At 45.9% G+C, this 21,277-nt stretch overlaps 1 protein-coding gene across 11 annotated transcripts in view; it reads right to left on the reverse strand.

The window, feature by feature from the left end:
- rap1gap2a (RAP1 GTPase activating protein 2a) overlaps positions 1–21,277 on the reverse strand; it is a 499,188-nt gene that overhangs the window by 22,528 nt on the left and 455,383 nt on the right. For all 11 annotated transcript variants that reach the window (XM_038814443.1, XM_038814438.1, XM_038814441.1 and 8 more), the window contains 8 exons: positions 19,417–19,517; positions 18,370–18,499; positions 13,797–13,952; positions 13,312–13,383; positions 11,433–11,519; positions 10,100–10,234; positions 2,813–2,950; positions 523–620 (listed from right to left, as the gene is read on the reverse strand). In XM_038814443.1, coding sequence (XP_038670371.1) covers positions 523–620; positions 2,813–2,950; positions 10,100–10,234; positions 11,433–11,519; positions 13,312–13,383; positions 13,797–13,952; positions 18,370–18,499; positions 19,417–19,517 — 917 coding nt within the window. The remainder of the gene's footprint in view (positions 1–522; positions 621–2,812; positions 2,951–10,099; positions 10,235–11,432; positions 11,520–13,311; positions 13,384–13,796; positions 13,953–18,369; positions 18,500–19,416; positions 19,518–21,277) is intronic.

The following is a 21,277-nucleotide window of genomic DNA, read 5'->3' on the forward strand; positions in this document are numbered from 1 at the left end:
TGACTTTTAACTGCCCCCTGAAATGGCCGAGCAAGCCACTCCGTTCAAAGGCAATTAGGGATGGGCAACAAATGCTGGCCCAACCAGCGAGACCCACATCCCATAAAAGAGTAAGGAGAAAAGATATCTCGGGCGGAGATGAGATAAAAAATTTTAATTTAGAGAACTGTTAAATCTGAATGCTCTTCCGGATGAGGTGATGGAAGCAGATTCCCTCAATAGCTTGAAAAGGGAGTTGAATGAGTATTGACAAAGGAGCTTACAGTGTTACTGTCAAAATATAGGGTTGTGGGACTAAACCTCTTTCAAAGAGTCAGTCCGCGCACAGTGGGCTGAATGGCCTCCTTCTGTGCCGTAAGCTTCTATAATTCATCATTGATTCTAACTTTTACCTGTATCACCAGGGACATCAAAAAGGTTGGCAAGGTACAAGAGAAGCAGAGGTAAAATAAGACAAAACAACAACAAAAGTAATTGAAGAAAAACAAAGCGGAGAAGGCGCTCCGGAGGTCGGGCACTTACCAGCGTGGTCTGCCATCCAATTGACTGTCTGAGCTTGTATGGGGTCGAGGAAAGAGAGCTGATCTTCTTTTCACTGGGCTCTTCAGTAGCTTTGCTTGCTGCCAAAGTAAACGAGAAGTTTGCTACACAAGGAGATTGCTGCATCAATGCAGAAATGAATGAGATATGGGTCACAGGACTAGGACAACAGCAGTTGTGGTTTGGATGTCAGCAGAAGTTGACAAACTCCCTCTATTGTAACTGCTCCCCTTTACCTGATGACGCTGGCAGGGTTTGTGTCATGGATTAAACTACTTGTTGGATATAGTAGCACCTGTGGTTGCATGAAGCCACGAGCTAAGCATAGTGACATCATGGTTATGTTATAATTCCCCGACTGATCACTAGGAGTCTCACTGGTATATAAATGAATGTTAGAGTCAGCTGACCTCGGATTGGCTGGAGGAAGTTGAAGAGAGGGGTTGCTTGCGCATGATTTTACTGTTATTCACCTATTGTCTTGAAAAACCCACAGTTTAAAAAAAAATTTACAGTACCCAATTCATTTTTTCCAATTAAGGGGCAATATAGCGCGGCCAATCCACCTAGCTTGCACATCTTTGGGGTTATGGGGGCGAAACCCACGCAAACACGGGGAGAATGTGCAAACTCCACACGGACAGTGACCCAGAGCCGGGATCGAACCTGGGACTTTGGCGCCGTGAGGCTGCAGGGCTAACCACTGCGCCACCGTGCTGCCCTAATTTACCCACAGTTAATGTTAATAAATCTTTTATTGCTTTAGCTACAAATGTTCTTGTAATAAATTATGCCATCCGACAAGAACATTAGTCCAAGGCTGATATTGGACTAAGAGCTAACCTCAAATTCTTCTTGGGTTCAACGCTGGCCCAACCTTGTGGACTGATGGGTTTGAAGTGTTTTCACGGGACACCCAACTATCATAATGCTCGAACCATCAGTGCAAATAGGACCGAAATCTGGATCATGAAGTGCCCGACCAGTGACCACTCTGAGGTACCTCCCACAGGCCTGGCTCTGTGTTGAAACCTTTATGATCCTGAGGGTTTTTTGACAGGGTGGATATGGAAAGGATCATTCCCCCTTGTCGGAAAATCTAGGACTGGGGGTGGGGGGGGTCACTGTTTAAAAATAAAGGGCTGTTCATTTAAGACGGAGGTGAGGAGAGCATTTTTTCTGAGAGGGCCGTGCATTTCTGGAACTCTCTTCCTCAAAAGGCAGCGGAAGCAGCAGAGTCTTTGAATATTTTAAGGCACGGCTAGGTAAGATTCTTAATTAACAAGAGGGGTGAAAGATTATCGGGGGTCGGCAAGAATGTGGGGCTGAAGCTACAATCAGATCAGCCACGATCTTACTGAATGGTGCAGCAGGCTCGAGGGGTTGTGGCATGGCTCGTATGTCTGTATGTGTCGTGTACAGTTGCAGCAAATGGATACCCTATATTTCTGAACTCACCATTCCTGCACTCCGGAGCTTCAGTAGGCCTGACAAATATCTCCAGGCCCTTAGTGGCTGATCTACCTGTTGATGTTGGCAGGTCAGATACCCTGTCACATTCTCTAAGCTTTCATGAACTTCAGTGATTGAATGTATTTAAGAGATTGGCAGGTCGTCTGAAGTACAATTTATTCCAAATCAGGTTAATTCTAATATAATTTTGTAAGAAGTCTTACAACACCAGGTTAAAGTCCAACAGGTTTGTTTCAAACACTAGCTTTCGGAGCACTGCTCCTTCCTCAGGTGAATGAAGAGGTATGCTCCAGAAACATATATATAGACAAATCCAAAGATGCCAGACAATGCTTAGAATGCGAGCATTTGCAGGTAATTACATATTTACAGATCCAGAGATAGGGGTAACCCCAGGTTAAAGAGGTGTGAATTGTCTCAAGCCAGGACAGTTGGTAGGATTTCGCAAATCCAGGCCAGATGGCGGGGAGTGGATGTAATGCGACATGAATCCCAGGTTCCGTTTGAGGTCGTACTCATGTGTGCGGATATTTTGGATATTGAAAATTAATGACCATTGCGATTCGTCATGATGGAGGGGAACGAGCCCACCATCAGTTTTATGGAGATTTACATTAATCCTCTTAATCCTAGGTTCTTGTAGTTTGTTCCCCCCTATTTCTGTGGGGAGTGACTGCCCTCTAATGGACTGATGCGTGCAATGGGCTGTTTCTACCTAGGGAATTCCTGGTACACCTGGCTATCAGTTACTGAATGGGGCTTTGCTGCATTGTCCAAGGATGGAGTGACGTGTACTCACGTTAGGAGGGTGCTTGATGATTTCCATGACGCTGTGCGGGATCCCGCCACTCTGGCTACCCGGCAACCCTCCACTGTGGTGCTTCTTGTGACTCGACACCATGGTCTCCATCGAATGGCTGCGAACACGGATCGCCCTCTATTTTGGAAAGAAATACGTGGGTCTGTGAAGTGAACAAAGGGTTCCTGTCCTTGATACAAAAATCAATCAGTGATATAAATCTGCATTGTCTATTTTAACCATTTCCAATCCTCGGCTCATTCTGAATTTCCACCTGGCTGGCTCACCATTGTTTAGCTTCTCTCTGTAGCACAGGCTATACAACAGCCATGGAGTTTCTATTCCAGAAAGCCAGAAGGTGACGGATAGTAATGGAGCCATTATTTACTCAGTCTTGCATTTATTTGCTGAGTGACACATTACAAGCATGTAACTCCTAACTACACCTGTTTCAATAAGTGTCTTGTTATATTCTTGGGTAGAACAATAAATTAAATAAATGAACTAATTAACAGCCCAAGTGTCCCTCTACCTGTAGCAAAAGCCTAATTAATGCCCCCACTTGCATATAATTAAACACAATTGACATACAATTAACACAGTACCTATATTAATAGGATGTTATGGGCATATAACATTATGGAATGTTATATTAATTATTAGGATGTTATGGGCAGGCATTTATGTACAATAGTTCAATAGTCAACCAAGCCTGTTTTTCTTTCTTCTGCTTTTCGGAATTTGGCACTCGTAGAACATAGAGCATACAGAAGGAGGCCATTCGGCCCATCGAGTCTGCACCGACCCACTTAAGCCGTCACTTCCACCCTATCCCCGTAACCCAATAACCCCTCCGAACCGTTTTGGACACTAAGGGGAATTTAGCATGGCCAATCCACCTAACCTGCACATCTTTGGACTGTGGGAGGAAACCGGAGCACCCGGAGGAAACTCACGCAGACACGGGGAGAACGTGCAGGCTCCACACAGAGAGTGACTCAGCGGGGAATCGAATCTGGGGCCCTGGGGCTGTGAAGCAACAGTGCTAGCCACTTGTGCTACTGTGTTGCCCACAATTTTGGGTGAAATATCGGGGGGAAATATGTTGGTGCTAGGGAAATGGACCTCTTCTCACGTCACAATAAGTCAGCCTTTCCAAGTCAGGTATAGTGTATTATTTAAATCAGTCCTCCCTCCATTGTATCACAGAACATCCCCTTTTCTTCCTTCTCTTCTCCCGCTTTACCCAGGCTCTGTCACGGCTTGAAAAATAATTCATTCCTAAAATTGTGCCGTTCTTCATTGACCGGATATCTCTTTCCGCAGATACTGCCAGACCTGCTGAGCGTTTCAGCATTTTAAAATAAATTTCATATTTGCAGCATTCCCAGTGTTTTGATTTTGCTTCAGGTATAGTGAAGCTCGTTGGATACAGGGTTATAGCGGCCCATAATCTGCTCCAAAATTGTGCCTTAGCTCCAAACACACAGGGACATCCCGTTCTGTACCAATGTGATATTCTCTGTATATTTGAGCTCATCCAAAATTCCAACTCACGCCACGTCCAGTTCACCCACCTCTCCTGTGTTTGCTGACCCACGGTCCAGCCATGCCTTGATTGTACAATTTCCATCCTTGCGCGTATACCTCCCGTGGAATGGAGACCTCTCTCCATTCCATCTCCGAAACCTGCTCTACGGCCGTCCGAGATCCCTGTGCTCCTCCGACTCTGGCCTCTTGCAAATCCCTCAATTGTCATCACTCCCCTCCCATCGGCTGCTGCATTTTCAGCCTCTCTGCCTCTTTCAGCATGCTCATTAACAACCTAATTCTTGTCCCAAGCGTTCACCTGTCCTAACATCTACATATGTGCCTCAGTATCTTTTTTGCTTCCTATTGTTTTGCCAAAGTGCGATTTACATTAAAGGCCCTGGGGCAGCATGGTGGCGCAGTGGTTAGCATTGTTGCCTACAACGCTGAGGACCTGGGTTCGAATCCCGGCCCTGGGTCACTGTCCGTATAGAGTTTGCACATTCTCCCCGTGTCTGTGTGGGTTTCACCCCCACAACCCAAAGATGTGCAGGATAGGTGGATTGGCTAAGCTAAATTGCCCCTTAATTGGAAAAAATAATTGGGTACTCTAAATTTATTTTTTAAAAAGGCCCTATAGGAATGCAAGTTATTGTTATCGCTGCTGCCATTCAGAACATTTGGCCAGGGTTACCAATTTAATGCTGAATCACGGGTGGCTGGTGACCAGACAAAACCTATCCCATTCTTAAAAACACAAGTGCAGACCGACCTACCACCCACCTCTAGATGGGGATCTGTAAAGCACCATTCGGATGTTCACCAGATTGATTCCGGGGATGAAAGGGTTGACGTACAAGGAGAGATTAAACAGTTTGGGCTTATACTCGCTGGAGCTCAGAAGGATGAGAGGGGATTTGATTGAGGTATATAGAATACTAAAAGCGATTGATAAAGTGAACGTAAACCAAATGTTCCCCCTTGTGGAGCAATCTAGAACGAGGGGTCACAGTTATAGGTTGAGAGGCGGCAGATTTAAAACTGAGATGAGGAGGAACTACTTCTCGCAGAGGGTGGTGAACCTATGGAACTCGCTGCCCCATAGTGCGGTGGAATCTGAGCCATCAAATGGTTTCAAGACGGAGATTTCTGATTTTAAAAAATGGGTTAAAGGGATTTGGGGAGGTGGATTTGAGACCAGGAAGGGATCAGCCATGATCTGATAAAATGGCGGAGCAGGCTCGAGGGGCTGAATTGCCTACATCTGCTCCTAATTCCTATGTTCCTATTTTAGATCTGTAAATGTCAGTGGAGCTTAACCCATGGATTTACTTTCCAAACAGGTTGCCAAGTTTATCCTCATTTATATCTGCAGACATTCGCGGTCACCATCTGTGAGCACAGCATCAGAGCCAAAGCTACAATTCTGGCCGGCACAGTGTCTGTTTCACAAGCTTCAGCTCCATTTGAGGTGGTTTCTTTACCAGTTTGTTTTGTCCCATCCCATAAACCCATTCCCCAAACACAAACAAAACCGCCCCTAACATTCTTTGGGCAGGTATTTGTTTCTCCTCCCTGCTTAAAGTGGAAGATTAATTGTTCGAAGAAGACTGGGCCTGGAATGTGAGGCATGTTTCACCTTGAAAGCTGTGAAAGCTTTTGTCAGTATGTCAGGGCTCACTAGTAGCTAAAACCAATGTCCTTTTGTGTTCTTTTTACTTTGCAGATTAGAGCAGTCGAGGATTTTTTTTTTTAAAAAGGAGGTTTAGCTGCCTCTTCCAAATCATTCCAAACTTGATTTTTCTAATGCGGCAGTGGCGAAATTAAAGATTGGGATTGAAAAGCTTCTCTGTTCAACGCTGCTGCAAGACAGAGGCTGCAGGTGGCAAAATTCGAAATGCCAGAAAATCCAATTCTGCTGCAGCCTCTAGCAACCAAACACAGCAAGAGAGCCGGGGAAGGGAGGGGGCAAACGAGAGGTGGGGCGGGGGGGGGGGGAACAGGGGGGATTGGGGGGGGGAAGGGCAGGAACAACAACTGAGGGAACCAGGAGGGAGAAAAGAGAGGGGAACACAGGCAGGAAAGGAGACACCAGGGACGACAGTGACCACTTGTAAATGCGGCAAGGGAAAAAGAGCGAAAAAAAGAAACAATGAAATAAACCCACGTGAATAGCAAAAACCGACCGCAATGAAAATAACGCTGTCCCCTTGTAAAATTCATATTGTTCTGTGTGTTTTGTTACCTGTAGAGATGGTAACTCAGTTACTCTAGACCAGGGGTGGGCAAACTTTTCCGTGCAAGGGCCACATTCAGAAATTCACAATTTTAAAGGGCCGCATAGTATATTAAGTAAAATAATTAATATTTAAAATAGCCAAAATAAAAGGTCTTTAAAGAAAAAAAAGCACATTTATTTGAAAAACAAAGTAACTCAGTAAGTAACAGAACAATGTCAATGAGAATGATGCATCTGACTGCAGTCATTTACCAGTTTGTTGAAATCAGGTGTCAAGTTGCTTGTGCTGATCCTTAACACTGACAGAAGCACAGCCTGGCCGAGTCAACGATAAAAACGCGCGTAGTGGGGTGGATGAGTGGGGCTGCCTTATTGGTCGGTTTAGTTGGGTGTGCGACCAATAGGAGTCCAGGTTACAAACAATAATAAGGCTTATTGTTTGTAACCTGGACTCCTATTGGTCGCACACCCAACTAAACCGACCAATGAGACAGCCCCACTCATCCACCCCACTACACGCGTTTTTATGCGGCCCGCCAATGAGGTGCCCGGAATCATAACCGGCATTTTTGAAAAGCCGCCGGGGAAAAGCCGTTGAAGTAAATGCGCTTATTGAATAAGCGCATTTACTTCAGCGGCTTTTCCCCAGCGGCTTTTCAAAAATGCCGGTTATGATTCCGGGCACCTCATTGGTGGGCCGCATAAAAACCTTTGTCGGGCCGCATGCGGCCCGCGGGCCGTAGTTTGCCCACCTCTGCTCTAGACCCTCTGGAAAGAAGGCGAGAAGTCGTCCAGAAGTTTGATGGTAGGCTTATTGAGCAACACAGCTTAAATAACTGCGTGAGCTCTTACTTAAAGAACTGCATTTGTAAATGAGGTTACAACTTTTCTATGCTCTGCAACTAGGCCTGACCACACTAGCAGCCCTGAGTTAAATTTCCGTTCCTGTTCCCCTCACAGTCGCATCAGCCAAAGTGAGGGGGAGGGCCGTCGGCATCACTTTTATACATGCCCGTGCTGCCCCCTTGTGGTCTTTCCATTACCCATCAGCCCCTTCTGTACACACTCTAGTAAGGATCACTACTCTGTGTATTTATATTTTGTTATGTATACCAAAACCCAATAAAAATATATATTTTTTAAAATTAACAAACATGTCTGAGGACTGAAGTTTGCGTCCGATTGCGCTGCCTACCTTTTCAGTCGGTATTTGTTTTTCACAGGTCTGCAGCTCCCTGAGACAGTTCCACATCGGCTGTCCCCGAGGACTAACCCTTCCCATCCTCCCACCCCAATCCCCGGCAGCACTAAATCAATCACAATCACATGCTGGCCCGCCAAGTACATGTGCCCAATGGGTTCAAAGTGAAGGACAAGGATGCTGCAAAGGGGCCCGGACAGATTTAAATGAATGAACAAAACTATGGTGGATAGAGTTCAATCTGGGGAAGTGTGAGGTCTATTATTCTGGATCTGAGAAAGACAAATCGTAACATCTTCTTAATACTTGAATCGTCGTCTACTTGTGACCCTGAAACTAAAGGAGCTAGCTGGCAGAATCAAAGAAATTAGCACCTCGTTATCTCTGAAGAGACACTAACAATACCCCTGAGGGCTGCCTAGACCAAATTCATCAGCATGTTCTAACCCAGGCTGACCAACTGGAACCTAATCATCTGCTAGGGCAAACGGCAACCTTCATTTCCGTTCTTAGTGGTTGGGACGTTTAACCATCTCGGGGGCCCAGACAAGGGATATACGACCTTTGTCAAAGACAATATGAAGAGGTGGGAGACATGTGGCATGGATTTCTAGCTTGTGTGACCAGAAACTCAGTCTGCTGTTTACCATCCAACAGGCAGCCTCACAGGAAATGGCTTCTGCTCAAATTTAATTCCTGGCCTGATCTACACTCTTTCTGCTGGAACTTCTGCTGGTGCCATTGTCTATAAGACTGATTCATTTCTGTGTGCCTTCCCCATTGTGTGTAGCAAATGCCACTGGAAAAGTGAAGTATACAGCATTGGCTTTCACCCTGTTGATCTCCATGAAGGAGTATCTTGATTCTGGACTCTGGTACCCATGTGAAACTCCATTTTGTTTCTTTGTTGTTGCTGCATTGTGAATTTTTCTTTTCTCCGTCCTCCTTTTACAGTATGAATGCAACGTTGCAACATCCCTCCTCCGATATTTTGGTTGTGGGCAAATAAATTAAGACTTTGCGTTCATCCTACAAGTTTGCTGTGGGGCTATTAATAGAAATTGGATCACATCAAAACCATGGGGTTGGGAAATATGCCACTGCTTATAAATGGCTAAGCAAATCAAGAACACCTTTCTGTTTATGGATGGGTCGAGAGAGGAGAAAGAGAGGAGAAGCCAGTGCTATTTATATTAACTCCTCCCTCCCCTCCACCTGTGTGTAACAATGTACACACATCACTAAGGATACAGGTACAAAAAGTAATCAAAAATCAATGGAATTCTGCATTTTATCTGAAGAGGATTGGAATACAAAAGTCAAGAAATAAAACTTCAGTTGTTTCAGCTTCATCACCTGCTATTTGAAGAGTTGCATTGGGCAGAATTCTCAATAAGGAAACATTGGCAGTGCATATTCAGTAAAACGATATCAGCGTAATATGTTAAGTTGTGAGGATTGGTTGCATCAACTTGCTTTATTTCCTTCAGTTTAGAAAGTTGATGGGGCAATTTAATCGAGGTGTTTACAATGATAAAAATGTTTCATGGGGGTCGATATTCAATGGGGAAGATGTATCATAAGAATGTTTCAATGGGTAGATGGTCAATGATAAAAATGCTTCTATAGGGTAGATGCTTCAAAGCCATTCCCTCTGACAAGTCTAGAAGGGTGAATAATCTTAGCATTATACCGTGCTATATTGGAATGAAATCAGAAACATTTGTCAAACGCTTTCCCTCAAAACTGAAACCGCTAGATTATGTAAGGCAAGGGTTTTAATGGAGATGAGACAGAGGTGAATAAATGGATTTAGATACAAATCAAAACTATCTAACCATAAATCAGAAACAGGCTTGAAGGGTTCAATGTCACATTCTTGTTTCTATGTTCTTTTCGAATTCAAATAGCTGACAAGAAACCATCTGAAGTTTAAGAAGAGGAGGCCATCCTTTTGCTACTGAGACGAGGACATTTTTTTCCTGTCAGGGTGTTCATTAGTGTGTGCAATTCTGTTCTCCAGAGATGGGAACTGGGTCATTAAATTTATTCAAGGATGACTTAGGCAGGTTTTTGATAGATTAGGGGGTCAAGGGTTATGGAGGTGCTTTGGAGAGTGGCTTTGAGGCCACAGTCACACCAGGCGTGATCGGTGCGGACCTGATGGGCCCAAGGGCCTCTTCTGTACTGCATGATTCTAAGATTGTTGTTGAATGGCAGAGGAGGCTCAAGGAATGAAAATGGCCTCCTGTTCCTAAACTTCCACGTTCCTGATATGCCAGGTCTGGATACAGCTTTTCTGAATAGGCGGCTTTACCTTGAAAGATTCTAGGAACCCTCCATGGCTGCCATTCTCCATCTTCTCTTCATCAGAGCCCAGCCCCAACATGGCCTGTGTCTGGCTGTGGAGTTCATCGTGCAGGTTGTCCAGCAGCGCTGCCCGTGTGCGATTCTGTGCAGTGAGATTGAAAACATACTTAATGTGACATACAACAAGAGTCGTCTTTTTGTACAATGTATAAATGTTAGACTGGAGATGAACAAAAGATGCCTGCTCCTTCCAAATCCATGGCCCGTACCATCTAGAAGGTCAAAGGCAGCGGAAACCTGGGAACACCACCACCTGCAAGTTTCCCTCCAAATCACTCACCATCCTTGTTGTATTATCATAAATGTAAGAACTGCAAGGGTTAACGAAATGTCTAGATCAATCACTAGAGGGAGCTTGAGTTACATGTATAGACATTGATGTTAAGCCTCGTGGGGGAGAGAAGTGAAGGAGTTAGCTAGAGTACAGACTGAAGGAAAAATAGTGTGAGTAAGAGCAGATCATAGTTTACAAAAGTGCAGAGGTAAGTAGCAGGTGAGTGTGGATTATCTGTTAATTATCAACTGTGCATTATTTAGGAGTATGTGTCGAATCCAAATTAGTAGTGTTAATAAATTTATAGCTTTGTTCAAGTTAAAGCTATTTTGTGGTCTTTGTGAACACTACACCAACCGCCCTGAATTTAGCAACACAAAGCACACCACAACGGGGTTGTTTAGCATTGGGCTAAATCGCTGGCTTTGAAAGCAGATCAAGACAGGCCAGCAGCATGGTTCGATTCCCGTACCAGCCTCCCCGAACAGGCGCCGGAATGTGGCGACTAGGGGCTTTTCACAGTAACTTCATTTGAAGCCTACTTGTGACAATTAGCGATTTTCATTTCATTTTCATTTCATTTCATTTCACAATCCTGACTTGGAAATATATCGCTGTTCCTTCACTGTTGCTGGGTCAAAATCCCGGAACACTCTTCCTAACAGCACTGTGGGTGCACCTACACCACATGGACTGCAAGGGTTGAAGGAGGCAGCTCACCAACACCTTCTCTAGAGCAGTTAGTAATGGGCAATAAATGCTGGCCTGGCCAGCGAATCCCACACCCCAAGAATATCTTTTTTTAAAAACCAGTGAAGTATATTTTATTGTCCCAATCTTTGGCATTAACCAAAATGATACTGTGGGGATTCTATGATTTACTTTACTTTGATGAAAAGGAAGGTTGCACCACAATTTTCACTCCTGATTTTGGATGCCGCATTAGCCAGATTGTTGAAAGAATCACCCTTCCGTATTCCTCACAATGTTTAATGTACATTCTTACCTCCAGCTTTGCAAATTTCTCAGACTTGTAGCAGGCGGATTCTGCGTTGATAAGCTTAGTGAGGAGAAACTCTCTGAATTCAGGACCCTAGGCATAAAAAGTGTGTCTTCAGGGGTTTGATTTGTTAAATACATTTCAGGATAACTTGATGTATTTCCCCCTAGACTCCACAGCTACACCCCAAAGTGATGGGTGGAAAAGGTTTAACCCTATGCCAATACATCCCTGATCTCAGCCAGCTGCCACACAGAGGCAACAAGAACGGCTAAGCTACTCGGCAACAGTGGCTGCACGGAATGAAGAGAAGTCTAAAGACACAACCCATGTTATATGACTCTCTGGCACAGTACATAGGTACACACCAGTGCTTCAGAAACAGTTGTGTAACATATGAGAACCAGCATCATGGTTCTCTGGACTATATTGACGGAAGATCGTTGAGTTACAATTAAAAAAAATACATTAAATAACACAGGAATCAAATTTCCATAGAATCCCTCCAGTGCAGAAGGAGGCCATTTGGCCCATCATGTGCGCACCGACTCACTGAAAGAGCACCCCATCCAGGCCCACTCTCTTGCCCTATCCCTGTAACCCCAACTAATCTTTGGACTGTGAGAGGAAGCCGGAGTACCCGGAGGAAACACACACAGACACGGGGAGAATGCAAACTCCACACAGTCACACAAGGCCGGAAGTGAACACGGGTCCTTGGCGCTCTGAGGCAGCAGTGCTAACCGCTGTGCCATTGCGCTGCCTGATTTCGAAAGAGTCAGGTTCTAAATCCTTATAACACTCGTCTCCTCCGGCCTGCTCCGCCACTCGGTAAGATCGTGGCTGATCTGGTCGTGGTCTCGAGGCCACTTTCCTGTCTGCCCTTCCCCTGTAACCCTTGACCCCCTTGTCTGTCAAAAACCTGTCTAACTCGGCCTTGAATAAATTCCACGATCCAGCCTCTGCTGCTCTCTGGGGAAGAGAATGCCGCAGATTAATGACCTTCAGAGAAAACAATTCTCGCCACCTTCGTCTTAAAAGGGAGCCCTCGCATTTTTAAACTGAGGCCCCTGGTTCTCGGCTCGCCCACAAGAGGAAATATTCTCCCAGTATCCACCCTATTAAGCCCCCTCAGGATCTTTTACGTTTCCATATGATCACCTCTCGTTCTTCTAAATTCCACTGGGTGTAGGCCCAGCCTGCCTGACCTTTCTTCACAACCTTCCATTTCCTCATCGGAGGAATGAGTTGAGTGAACCTGTTCCGAACACAATTACATCCCTTTTCCAAATAAGGAGACCACATCTGGACACAGTACTCCAGATGTGATCTCAATAAGGACCTCTACAGCTACAGTACAATATCTCCACTCTTATGTTCCAGTCCCCTTGCAATGAAGACCATGCCATTTGCCTTCCTAATCACTTGCTGTACATGCATCCTAACGTCTTGTGATTCATATGGGATACCCAGATCCCTCCATAACGCAGAGCTCTGCCATCCCTCTCCATTTCATGAGTATACTGCTTTTCTATTCTTCCTGTCACAGTGCACAGTTTCCCATTTCCCCGTATTATACTCCATCAGTCAGCCTTCTTACCCACTCACTTAAAATGTCTGTAACCCTTTGTTGACTCTTTACCTCCTCTTGATAAATGACTTTCCTCCCTATCCAGCCAGGCATCATTGGCAAATTTAGCTACCAGACATTTACCCAAGTCATTGACACCGATTGTGATTAGCCGAGCCTCCTAGTTCTAGACTCCCCAGCCAGGAGAAACACCCTCCCAACGGCCTTTCTGTAAGAGACGCCTGTTGTGTGTTTAAGATTTCCACCTTGTATATGCAAAATAAACTCTGTTGGACAGAAATTGGACCCGCTCACCTTTTTAAACACAGGCGGGCTGGGCAATGGGGGGCCAAAGAGACGAACACCCTCTCGAGCAGTGACTGAAACCTGCCAAGGACGGGAAGATGATTGTTAGTGTTTTGTTTTTCTGAATGAATTTAAACCCACCTTAAGCAGATATACAGTGGCTGCCATTCACATGAACATCAGTTGAATGACCTTCTCCTGATTTTGATTTATGAATGGCTTCAACGAACAAGGTGTGTAAAATTGGTTCACTACGAGTGCGATGTATGCAACTAACAAAAATCAATTTCACCCCCTTTGAGCCTTTCACTTGCTGTGGAATGTTCAGTTTACAGTAGAGAAGATAGCAATGTCACAAATAAGTCAAAGTCACTAAGAGAGACAAGTCGGCATTAATGTGCCATTTTTGTTTTGGGGCTGGTTCAGTTGGGGGTGGGAGGAGGGCCATTCTCCCCCCCCTATTTCTTTGACCCAGTGTGCTCAAGAACTGTTACCTTATATGTAGTTCTATCAGCACAAGAAGTCTCCACCTGCACCACAATGTAAGCGTGAAGGAAATTGGAAGCGATCATATCCGGAACAAAAGGCGTGTTTTCCTCTTGGAACACGATGGCTACAATGTCGTTCCCGATGTGCCGTTTTCTTTGTAGCTGTTATGGAGAAACTCAAAGTTTAGCCAAAGCAAGTTCCACATCTTAAACGAGGAAGACATCACATTCCTGGATACCAGGGAAAATTGAAATGGCCGGTTCTAAAACTCATCATAGAATCATAGAATCCCTACGGTGCAGAAGGAGGCCATTTGGCCCATCGAGTCTACACCGATCCACTCCGCCCTATACCCATAACCCAGGAACCTAACCTGCACATCCCTGGACACTAAGGGGCAATTTAGCACGGCCAATCTATCTAACCTGCACATCTTTGGACTGTGGGAGGAAACCGGAGCACCCGGAGGAAACACACGCAGACACGGGGAGAACGTGCAGACTCCGCACAGACAGTCACCCGAGGTCGCAATTAGACAATGTATTTCTCTGAGGTGCTTCGCTCAAATGTATCCTCATATTTCTCTTTTACGAAGACAATATTGTCTAAGTACGTTTACCGTAAGAAGTACACATTGGTGAAAAGTGCAGAAACCTGATGGAGCAGAAATGTAATTGGAGTTCAAATTTGGATCTCCAGCACCCACATTGATAGATCGAGCCATGAATAATAAATCTTTACATTTTGAGGGGGTTGCTCATGCATTCTTATGCAGCTCGTCTGCTATGATTGAGTATCTGAATTTCCATATGATAAACGCATATGTAAGTCATTGCTTTTGCCTTTCTCATATTTCACCAACCTGGTCTCCTAACAATGGGATAATTGTTTTAAACTGATCAACTCACAGAGTTTAATATTGGGATGTCTAGTTGCTGACCCCTTTGCCTTTTCCACCTTTCTTGTCAAGCAGCTGACTCACACCGGGAGGGATAATATGCCTGGGGTATGAGGTGATCTCTTCACTTAACTGGCAGCGGAGAATAAAAAGGAAGCCTATAATCTAATTAGTGACAGACTGTAGGGGGCTGAGGTTGAGAGGGAGCTGGGTGACTGAGTGCATGAATCACAATAGGCTAGTACGCAGGTACAGCAAGTAGTAAGGAAAGCTAATTGAATTTTATCATTTATTAGGGAGGTTATTATGCTTCAGGGTATTGGTGAGACCACATTTGGAGTACTGTGTACCGTTTTGGTCTACTTATTTAAGGAAGGATGTAAATGCATTGGAAACAGTTCAGCCAAGGTTTACTGGGCTAATACCGGAAATGATTTCTGAGGAAGGGCAGCACGGTGGCACAGTGGTTAGCATTGCTGCCTCACGGCGCTGAGGACCCGGGTTCGAATCCCGGCCCTGGGTCACTGTCCATGTGGAGTTTGCACATTCTCCCCGTGTCTGCGTGGGTCTCACCCCCACATCCCAAAGATGTGCAGGTTAGGTGGATTGGCCACCCTAAATTGCCCCTTAATGGGAAAAAAATAAATGGGTACCCTAAATTTATTTTAAAAAAGAAATGATTTCTGAGGAAAGGTTGGACAAGCCAGGCTTGTATTCACTGAAGTTAGAAGAGTAAGAGGTGATTGATTGAAACGTATAAGATCTTGGGAGGGGGGGGGGGGTCTTGACAGGGTGGATGTGGAGAGGATGTTTCCTCTTGTAGGAGAACCTAGAACTAGGAGTCACTTTGGTGCACCCTCCTCTGTTTAGGCTGGTTTATCACCATCCTCTGCTTCACAATGACATGAAAGCTGTGATTCATTTTTTAAAAATACATTTAGAGTACCCAATTCTTTTTTCCAATTTCGGTGCAATTTAGCGTGGCCAATCCACCTACCCTGCACATCTTTGGGTTGTGGGGGTGAGACCCACACAGACACGGGAAGAATGTGTAAACCCCACACGGACAGTGACCCGGGGCTGGGGTTAAACCCGGGTCCTCGGTGCCGAGAGGCACCAGTGCTAACCACTGTGCCCTCGTGCCATCTGAAAGCTGTGATTCTGACCAATGGATCCACCACAAACAAAATTTAGGTGTGGATGGGGTCAAGCCGGGCTGTGTCATCACACTGACACTTCTCCCGATCTTTCTTGCTGCAATGCTCCATCTCATCATAAGCACGTTTCCTGCGGTGGAGCGAAACTACAGAACAAACAGGAATCTGTTCAAAGTCCGGGTAATGATTTTTACATTATAGATTTGGGTTTCTGCCCTTTCTCGAGGGTAGGAGGGGGGAATCAGAAAATGAGGTCTCACAGGTGAGAATCATGCTTTCTGACTGTCACGATATTCTGGGCCCGTGTGGCCGTTTATTCTCATGGCTGATGTGGGCTCAAAACTGCCCCGTATGTCTCTATTGATAATGCCCAGGACTACAGGATGCACGTGATGCTTGTGTCTGCGCACACTCGGAGGAAGAATGTGAGACAGCCAATATAAAATTAATGGTACAATTCTAACGGAGGTGCAGAAATAGAGGGCCCTGGGAGTGGGCAGCACGGTAGCCTTGTGGATAGCACAATCGCTTCACAGCTCCAGGGTCCCAGGTTCGATTCCGGCTTGGGTCACTGTCTGTGCGGAGTCTGCACATCCTCCCCATGTGTGCGTGGGTTTCCTCCGGGTGCTCCGGTTTCCTCCCACAGTCCAAAGATGTGCGGGGTAGGTGGATTGGCCATGATAAATTGCCCTTAGTGTCCAAAATTGCCCTTAGTGTTGGGTGGGGTTACTGAGTTATGGGGATAGGGTGGAGGTGTTGACCTTGGGTAGGGCGCTCTTTCCAAGAGCCGGTGCAGGCTCGATGGGCCGAATGGCCTCCTTCTGCACTGTAAATTCTATATCTATATCTATATCTACCTTCTTCACGTCGCGCTAGTGCAAAATTCAGCGAAGACTCAATTTAAGGAGGTCCAGTTAGTACACATCAAAGGATCTTGTGCAGGTGCTGGGTTTGAACTTTCTGCTGGACACTAAACCGGGGTGGGGGTGATCCAATGGAGTGTGTCTCCTGATCCTCTGACATAATTTTAGCAGCAAAGCTGTGGAAATGGTGCGAACGCCATTTTTGTTTTTCCAGACATTCTGCGGCTCTTCTGCCAGTCATGTGAGATGATCAGGAGACATCCCCATGGCCCCAGCAGTGGAATATCACCCCCTACCATCTGTCTGGTCAGATAATCTTAGGCAGGTTGTCACTCCCCAAGAGACAAGGAGCAGAAAAGACCTGGAAAACACTGACAAAGCAAGACGAAAGAAGCCGTGGTTTCTTTGAAAGATGAGATTTTGTTTTGACGTATCAGTTTACTCACGGGGGTGGGGATAAAAAAAACAAACCCATAAAACATTCACTGCGATAGCTTTTACATACCAGGAAACACAAGGGCAAAATTAATCATATTCAGAGCAAGAATGGAAGCCAGGCAGGATATCTCAAGGATAATCATGTTTTGGTGATGTAGGACAGGCTGACATTGTAAGAGATGCTAACGATGCCTTTCTGGAACAGAAACTGATTGAGTAATAGGATGGGGGGCAGTCAGGTGAAGGGTAGATCAATCAAGGAAGGAGAAGTTCCTAAAACACCAGTGCATTCACTTCTACAAAGTAATTCACCTCCAAGGTCACTTTTATCTGGAAAATAACCTGTGTTCCCTTAAAACAGGGAAAAGGCAAGTCTGATTTTGGGGGTGGAATGTCAAAGTCCAAGCCCTGAAGGTCCGTCGCCGGTCACAAGGTGGTTATGCCTGAAGCCACTGTCCACAACTACCGCCCCTGCCAGAGCTTGGGGCGGTCAGTGGGAGGGTAACTAATTTTGCCTGGGGCTGATAGGTGCGGCTGCTGCTATAGCCACGTCCACCTTGCCTGCGTGAACATCACAGCTGGATCATCTAATGTCTGACCAGCTTATGGAGGGGTCTGTGGGTGAGTGGCTGCCCAAGCCCCTCACGGACCCCATGAAGCACATGAAAATTATGAAAGGTTTTGATAGGATATCAGGGAAGACTATTTCCTCTGCTCAGGGTGTCACCAAAACAGCCACTACAAGGAAGATGGATGTCTGGTGAATCATTTAAAAAACACAAAGCATTGGTTCGAGCACGGGACGCTTTGTAACTGGGGATCTTTAAAAAAAAAAAAATTTTAGAATACTCTATACATTTTTTCCAATGAAGGGGCAATTTAGCGTGGCCAATCCACCTACCCTGCACGTCTTTGGGTTGTGGGGGTGAAACACACGCAAACACGGGGAGAATGTGCAAACTCCACACGGACAGTGACCCAGAGCCGGGATCGAACCTGGGACCTCGGCGCCGTGAGGCAGCAGTGCTAACCCACTGCGCCACTGTGCTGACCCACTGGGGACCTTTTTAACGGAAGGCGAGATACACTTCAGAAGCAGAGGAAGATGCAGCACCCTGAAAAGCAAACAAGGGGAGCGGGATGCACTTTGCTGAGAGATAGCACAGATAATGATGGGCAGAGTGGTCTTTCTTTTTGCACCGCAAACGTTCTTTCGACCCACCTGCTGAGAGTCGCCTTCTGTAAACGGCAGCTTTGTGGAAACGTGGAACATTATCTCTCTGTCTTTGAAGGTGGTGTAGACAGACTCCAACCCTGTTTGACCATGTGCAACATCAAGGCCTCCTCGGAAGCTGCGTTGGGAAGATATTTTATATCACTTTTCTTTGCAGGAAGGTACAGCCTGCACGTGGTTTATTAAACTTTACTTATGCATGTTTGTACATTGATGAGCAAACACATGAAACATGGAAAGTGTGAAAAGTCCTCTTAAAGAAAGAGTTTCCGCTTCGGGTGCAATTTGTGATCCGGGGGCAAATTGTGCTCGAAATTGTGCTACTTTTAAGAAGTATTGTTGGTTCAGTTTCCATCCATTTGCAAATTGTCAAACACAAATCTTCCACAAGCCAACAGCGCTTTAGAATGTAACCAATTTGCATTAAAAAGATTATTTAATGTATTTAAGAGTGGCACTGTTTTATTAATTTAGCTGAAAATTAAGTTCCCACAAAAAACAAATGTCTTTAAACAGAGCCTAGCCCGCCACCAGCTCTTGAATAACGACAAAAGGACTTTAAGAATGGTACAGAATCATTTGCCTGTCACAACGGAATATAATAATCAGCTGCTAGCAAATTGACAATAAAAGTTATTAAAGACCTTTCTAAACATTGGGACCTGCAGGCGAAACCAAGTAGCCGAAACCCGCCAAGGTGATCATGTGATCTGGGTGGGTACCCAGTTGGGAAAGTGGGGCCGGCTTCTAGCACTAGGTTCTTTACACTGGCGCGAAGGATCGTGGAAACTTGAATTGCGCAGGGCGTAATCTGCGCTTGAAATTCCTTGAACATTTTGCACTCCGTTTTGGTCGAAATGCGCTTGATTAACCAGTGCAACGTAAAGGAAGCTTCCGATTGTTTAATTTTAAAAATAGTGCGGTAATCATTGCATTTGTAAAATGAACTGCATCAACGGTCTCCACGTTAGGGAAAGAAGAGGGGTCTTTGGAATTCCCAAACCCCGCTAAGAATGTAAAAGGATTTCCACTCACCCTTTGAAGTCCTGGAGCACAACTGTGTCTCCGAGTAAGTTCAAGAATTCCTGAAAAATGGGGCTTTCTTCATTGTTCCCAAATAATTCCGCTTCAGTGGTCTGGAACAAAGTATTTTAGTATTTATAAACTAAACGCAGTGAAGTGCTGGAACTCAGGCACGTTTCAGCCACTTGCAGCAAGCTGTCAGTGCAACAAATGATTTCTTATTTTTTAAAAATTCATTCATTCTGCGAATTTCAAGTGCAGATTGGGCCGGCATTTATCGCCCGTCCCTAATTGCCCTTGAGAAGGTGTTGGTGAACCACTGCAGTCCATGTGGTGTAGGTACTCCCACAGTGCTGTTAGGGAGGGAGTTCCAGGATTTTGATCCACCGGCCACGCTGCGCTGGAAAACAGCGCGCCGCAGGGTGGCCAGTGAAAACCGGGAGACACCGCTCCCGGGATCTACCCGGCTTGCAACACCTCGCGAGATTCAATGCGATCTTGCGCGACGTTGCAAGGGGAATCCCGCCCACAATGGGTGGGATCACCCGTTAGCAAATCTGCATATTAGAGCGAGGCCGTAAGCCTCACTCGAATGTGAAGATTCCCGAGGCTTTGGGATTCAATCCCTTCACCTCGGGGACCTCGGGCGAGCGCCGTTTGGCACTGGTCCCTAAAAATGGGGACCAGATGGAACGGCACTTGTGGAGGTCTCTAAGGGGAGAACCCCAGCTGCATGCCCTCCTGGCAGGGGGGTGCCCCGGCACTGCCAAGGTGCCAATCTGCCATTTTTTTGTATGTGAGCGATCGGGCCGGTGTTGCCTACCATGGGTGTTTGGGGTGGGGGTGGGGGGGGGGGGCAGTAGTCCCTCCCATCTTGCAGTTGGGCTGGGAGGAGGTCGGGAATTCTTTTCAGGGCCTCGGAGATCGGGTTGTCATTTAAAAATGGCATCCCGATCTCTCGCTACCACGGGGAGTGCTGGCGAGCAGAGCTCCCCATTATAAAGGGGCGGGGCAATGTGCGGCTTCGACTGTTTAGGCCCCTTATTCAAAGTGAGTCACGTTGAATAGCCATGTCGTCCTCGGCACTACGAGTGCTGGGAAACACGCGGCTAAACGCGCTCGCTCGGGGACGTTATCTCCCTTTGGGAAGACAGCGAAGGAATGACGATATATTTGCAAGTCCGGATGGCGTGTGACTTGGAGGGGATCTTGCAGGTGGTGATATTCCCTTATCACATGATATATTCTAATAAGCCTGAAAAAAGTGACAAGGGACTAGCCGATGAACATATGAGACTTGCTGCAAGTATACAGCACAGAAATAGGCTTTTCGGCCCAACTGGTCCATGCTGATGATAAAAACCTCCGCTGATCCTCCTTTACCTCACCCAATCCACATATCCAACCGTTCCATTCTCTGGAATGCTGCATTTAACTGGATGCTGTGCTCAAGACTCTGGGGTATGACATGAACCCCATAACCTTCTGAGTCAGAGTCGGGAATATGAACAATTGAGCTTTGCGGCCCTCATTAAATTCTCATTGAGTTCTCATTCAGCCATGTCTGCTCTATCAGACCATCGCATGTGCTCCCTCAAACGTGTAGAAACATTGCTGGTGACTCAGAATGGAGAATCCCGCCCTCCACTTCAGGTGACAAATCTATAGCTGCAAACAAATCCATGATCCCGCACATGTTTGCAGGTGGAAACAGCTAACAAAACACAAACTGATTCAAAATCACAGTAAAATACACTGCAGACGAGGCCCTTTGGTCCATCGAATCTGCACCGACACATTAAAACACCCGACTGACCTACCTAATCCCACCTGCCAGCACTTGGCCCATAGCCTTAAATGTTATGACTGTTGT

This window comes from Scyliorhinus canicula, chromosome 12 (genome assembly GCF_902713615.1).
Source record: "Scyliorhinus canicula chromosome 12, sScyCan1.1, whole genome shotgun sequence".
In the NCBI taxonomy this organism is placed as follows: domain Eukaryota; kingdom Metazoa; phylum Chordata; class Chondrichthyes; order Carcharhiniformes; family Scyliorhinidae; genus Scyliorhinus; species Scyliorhinus canicula.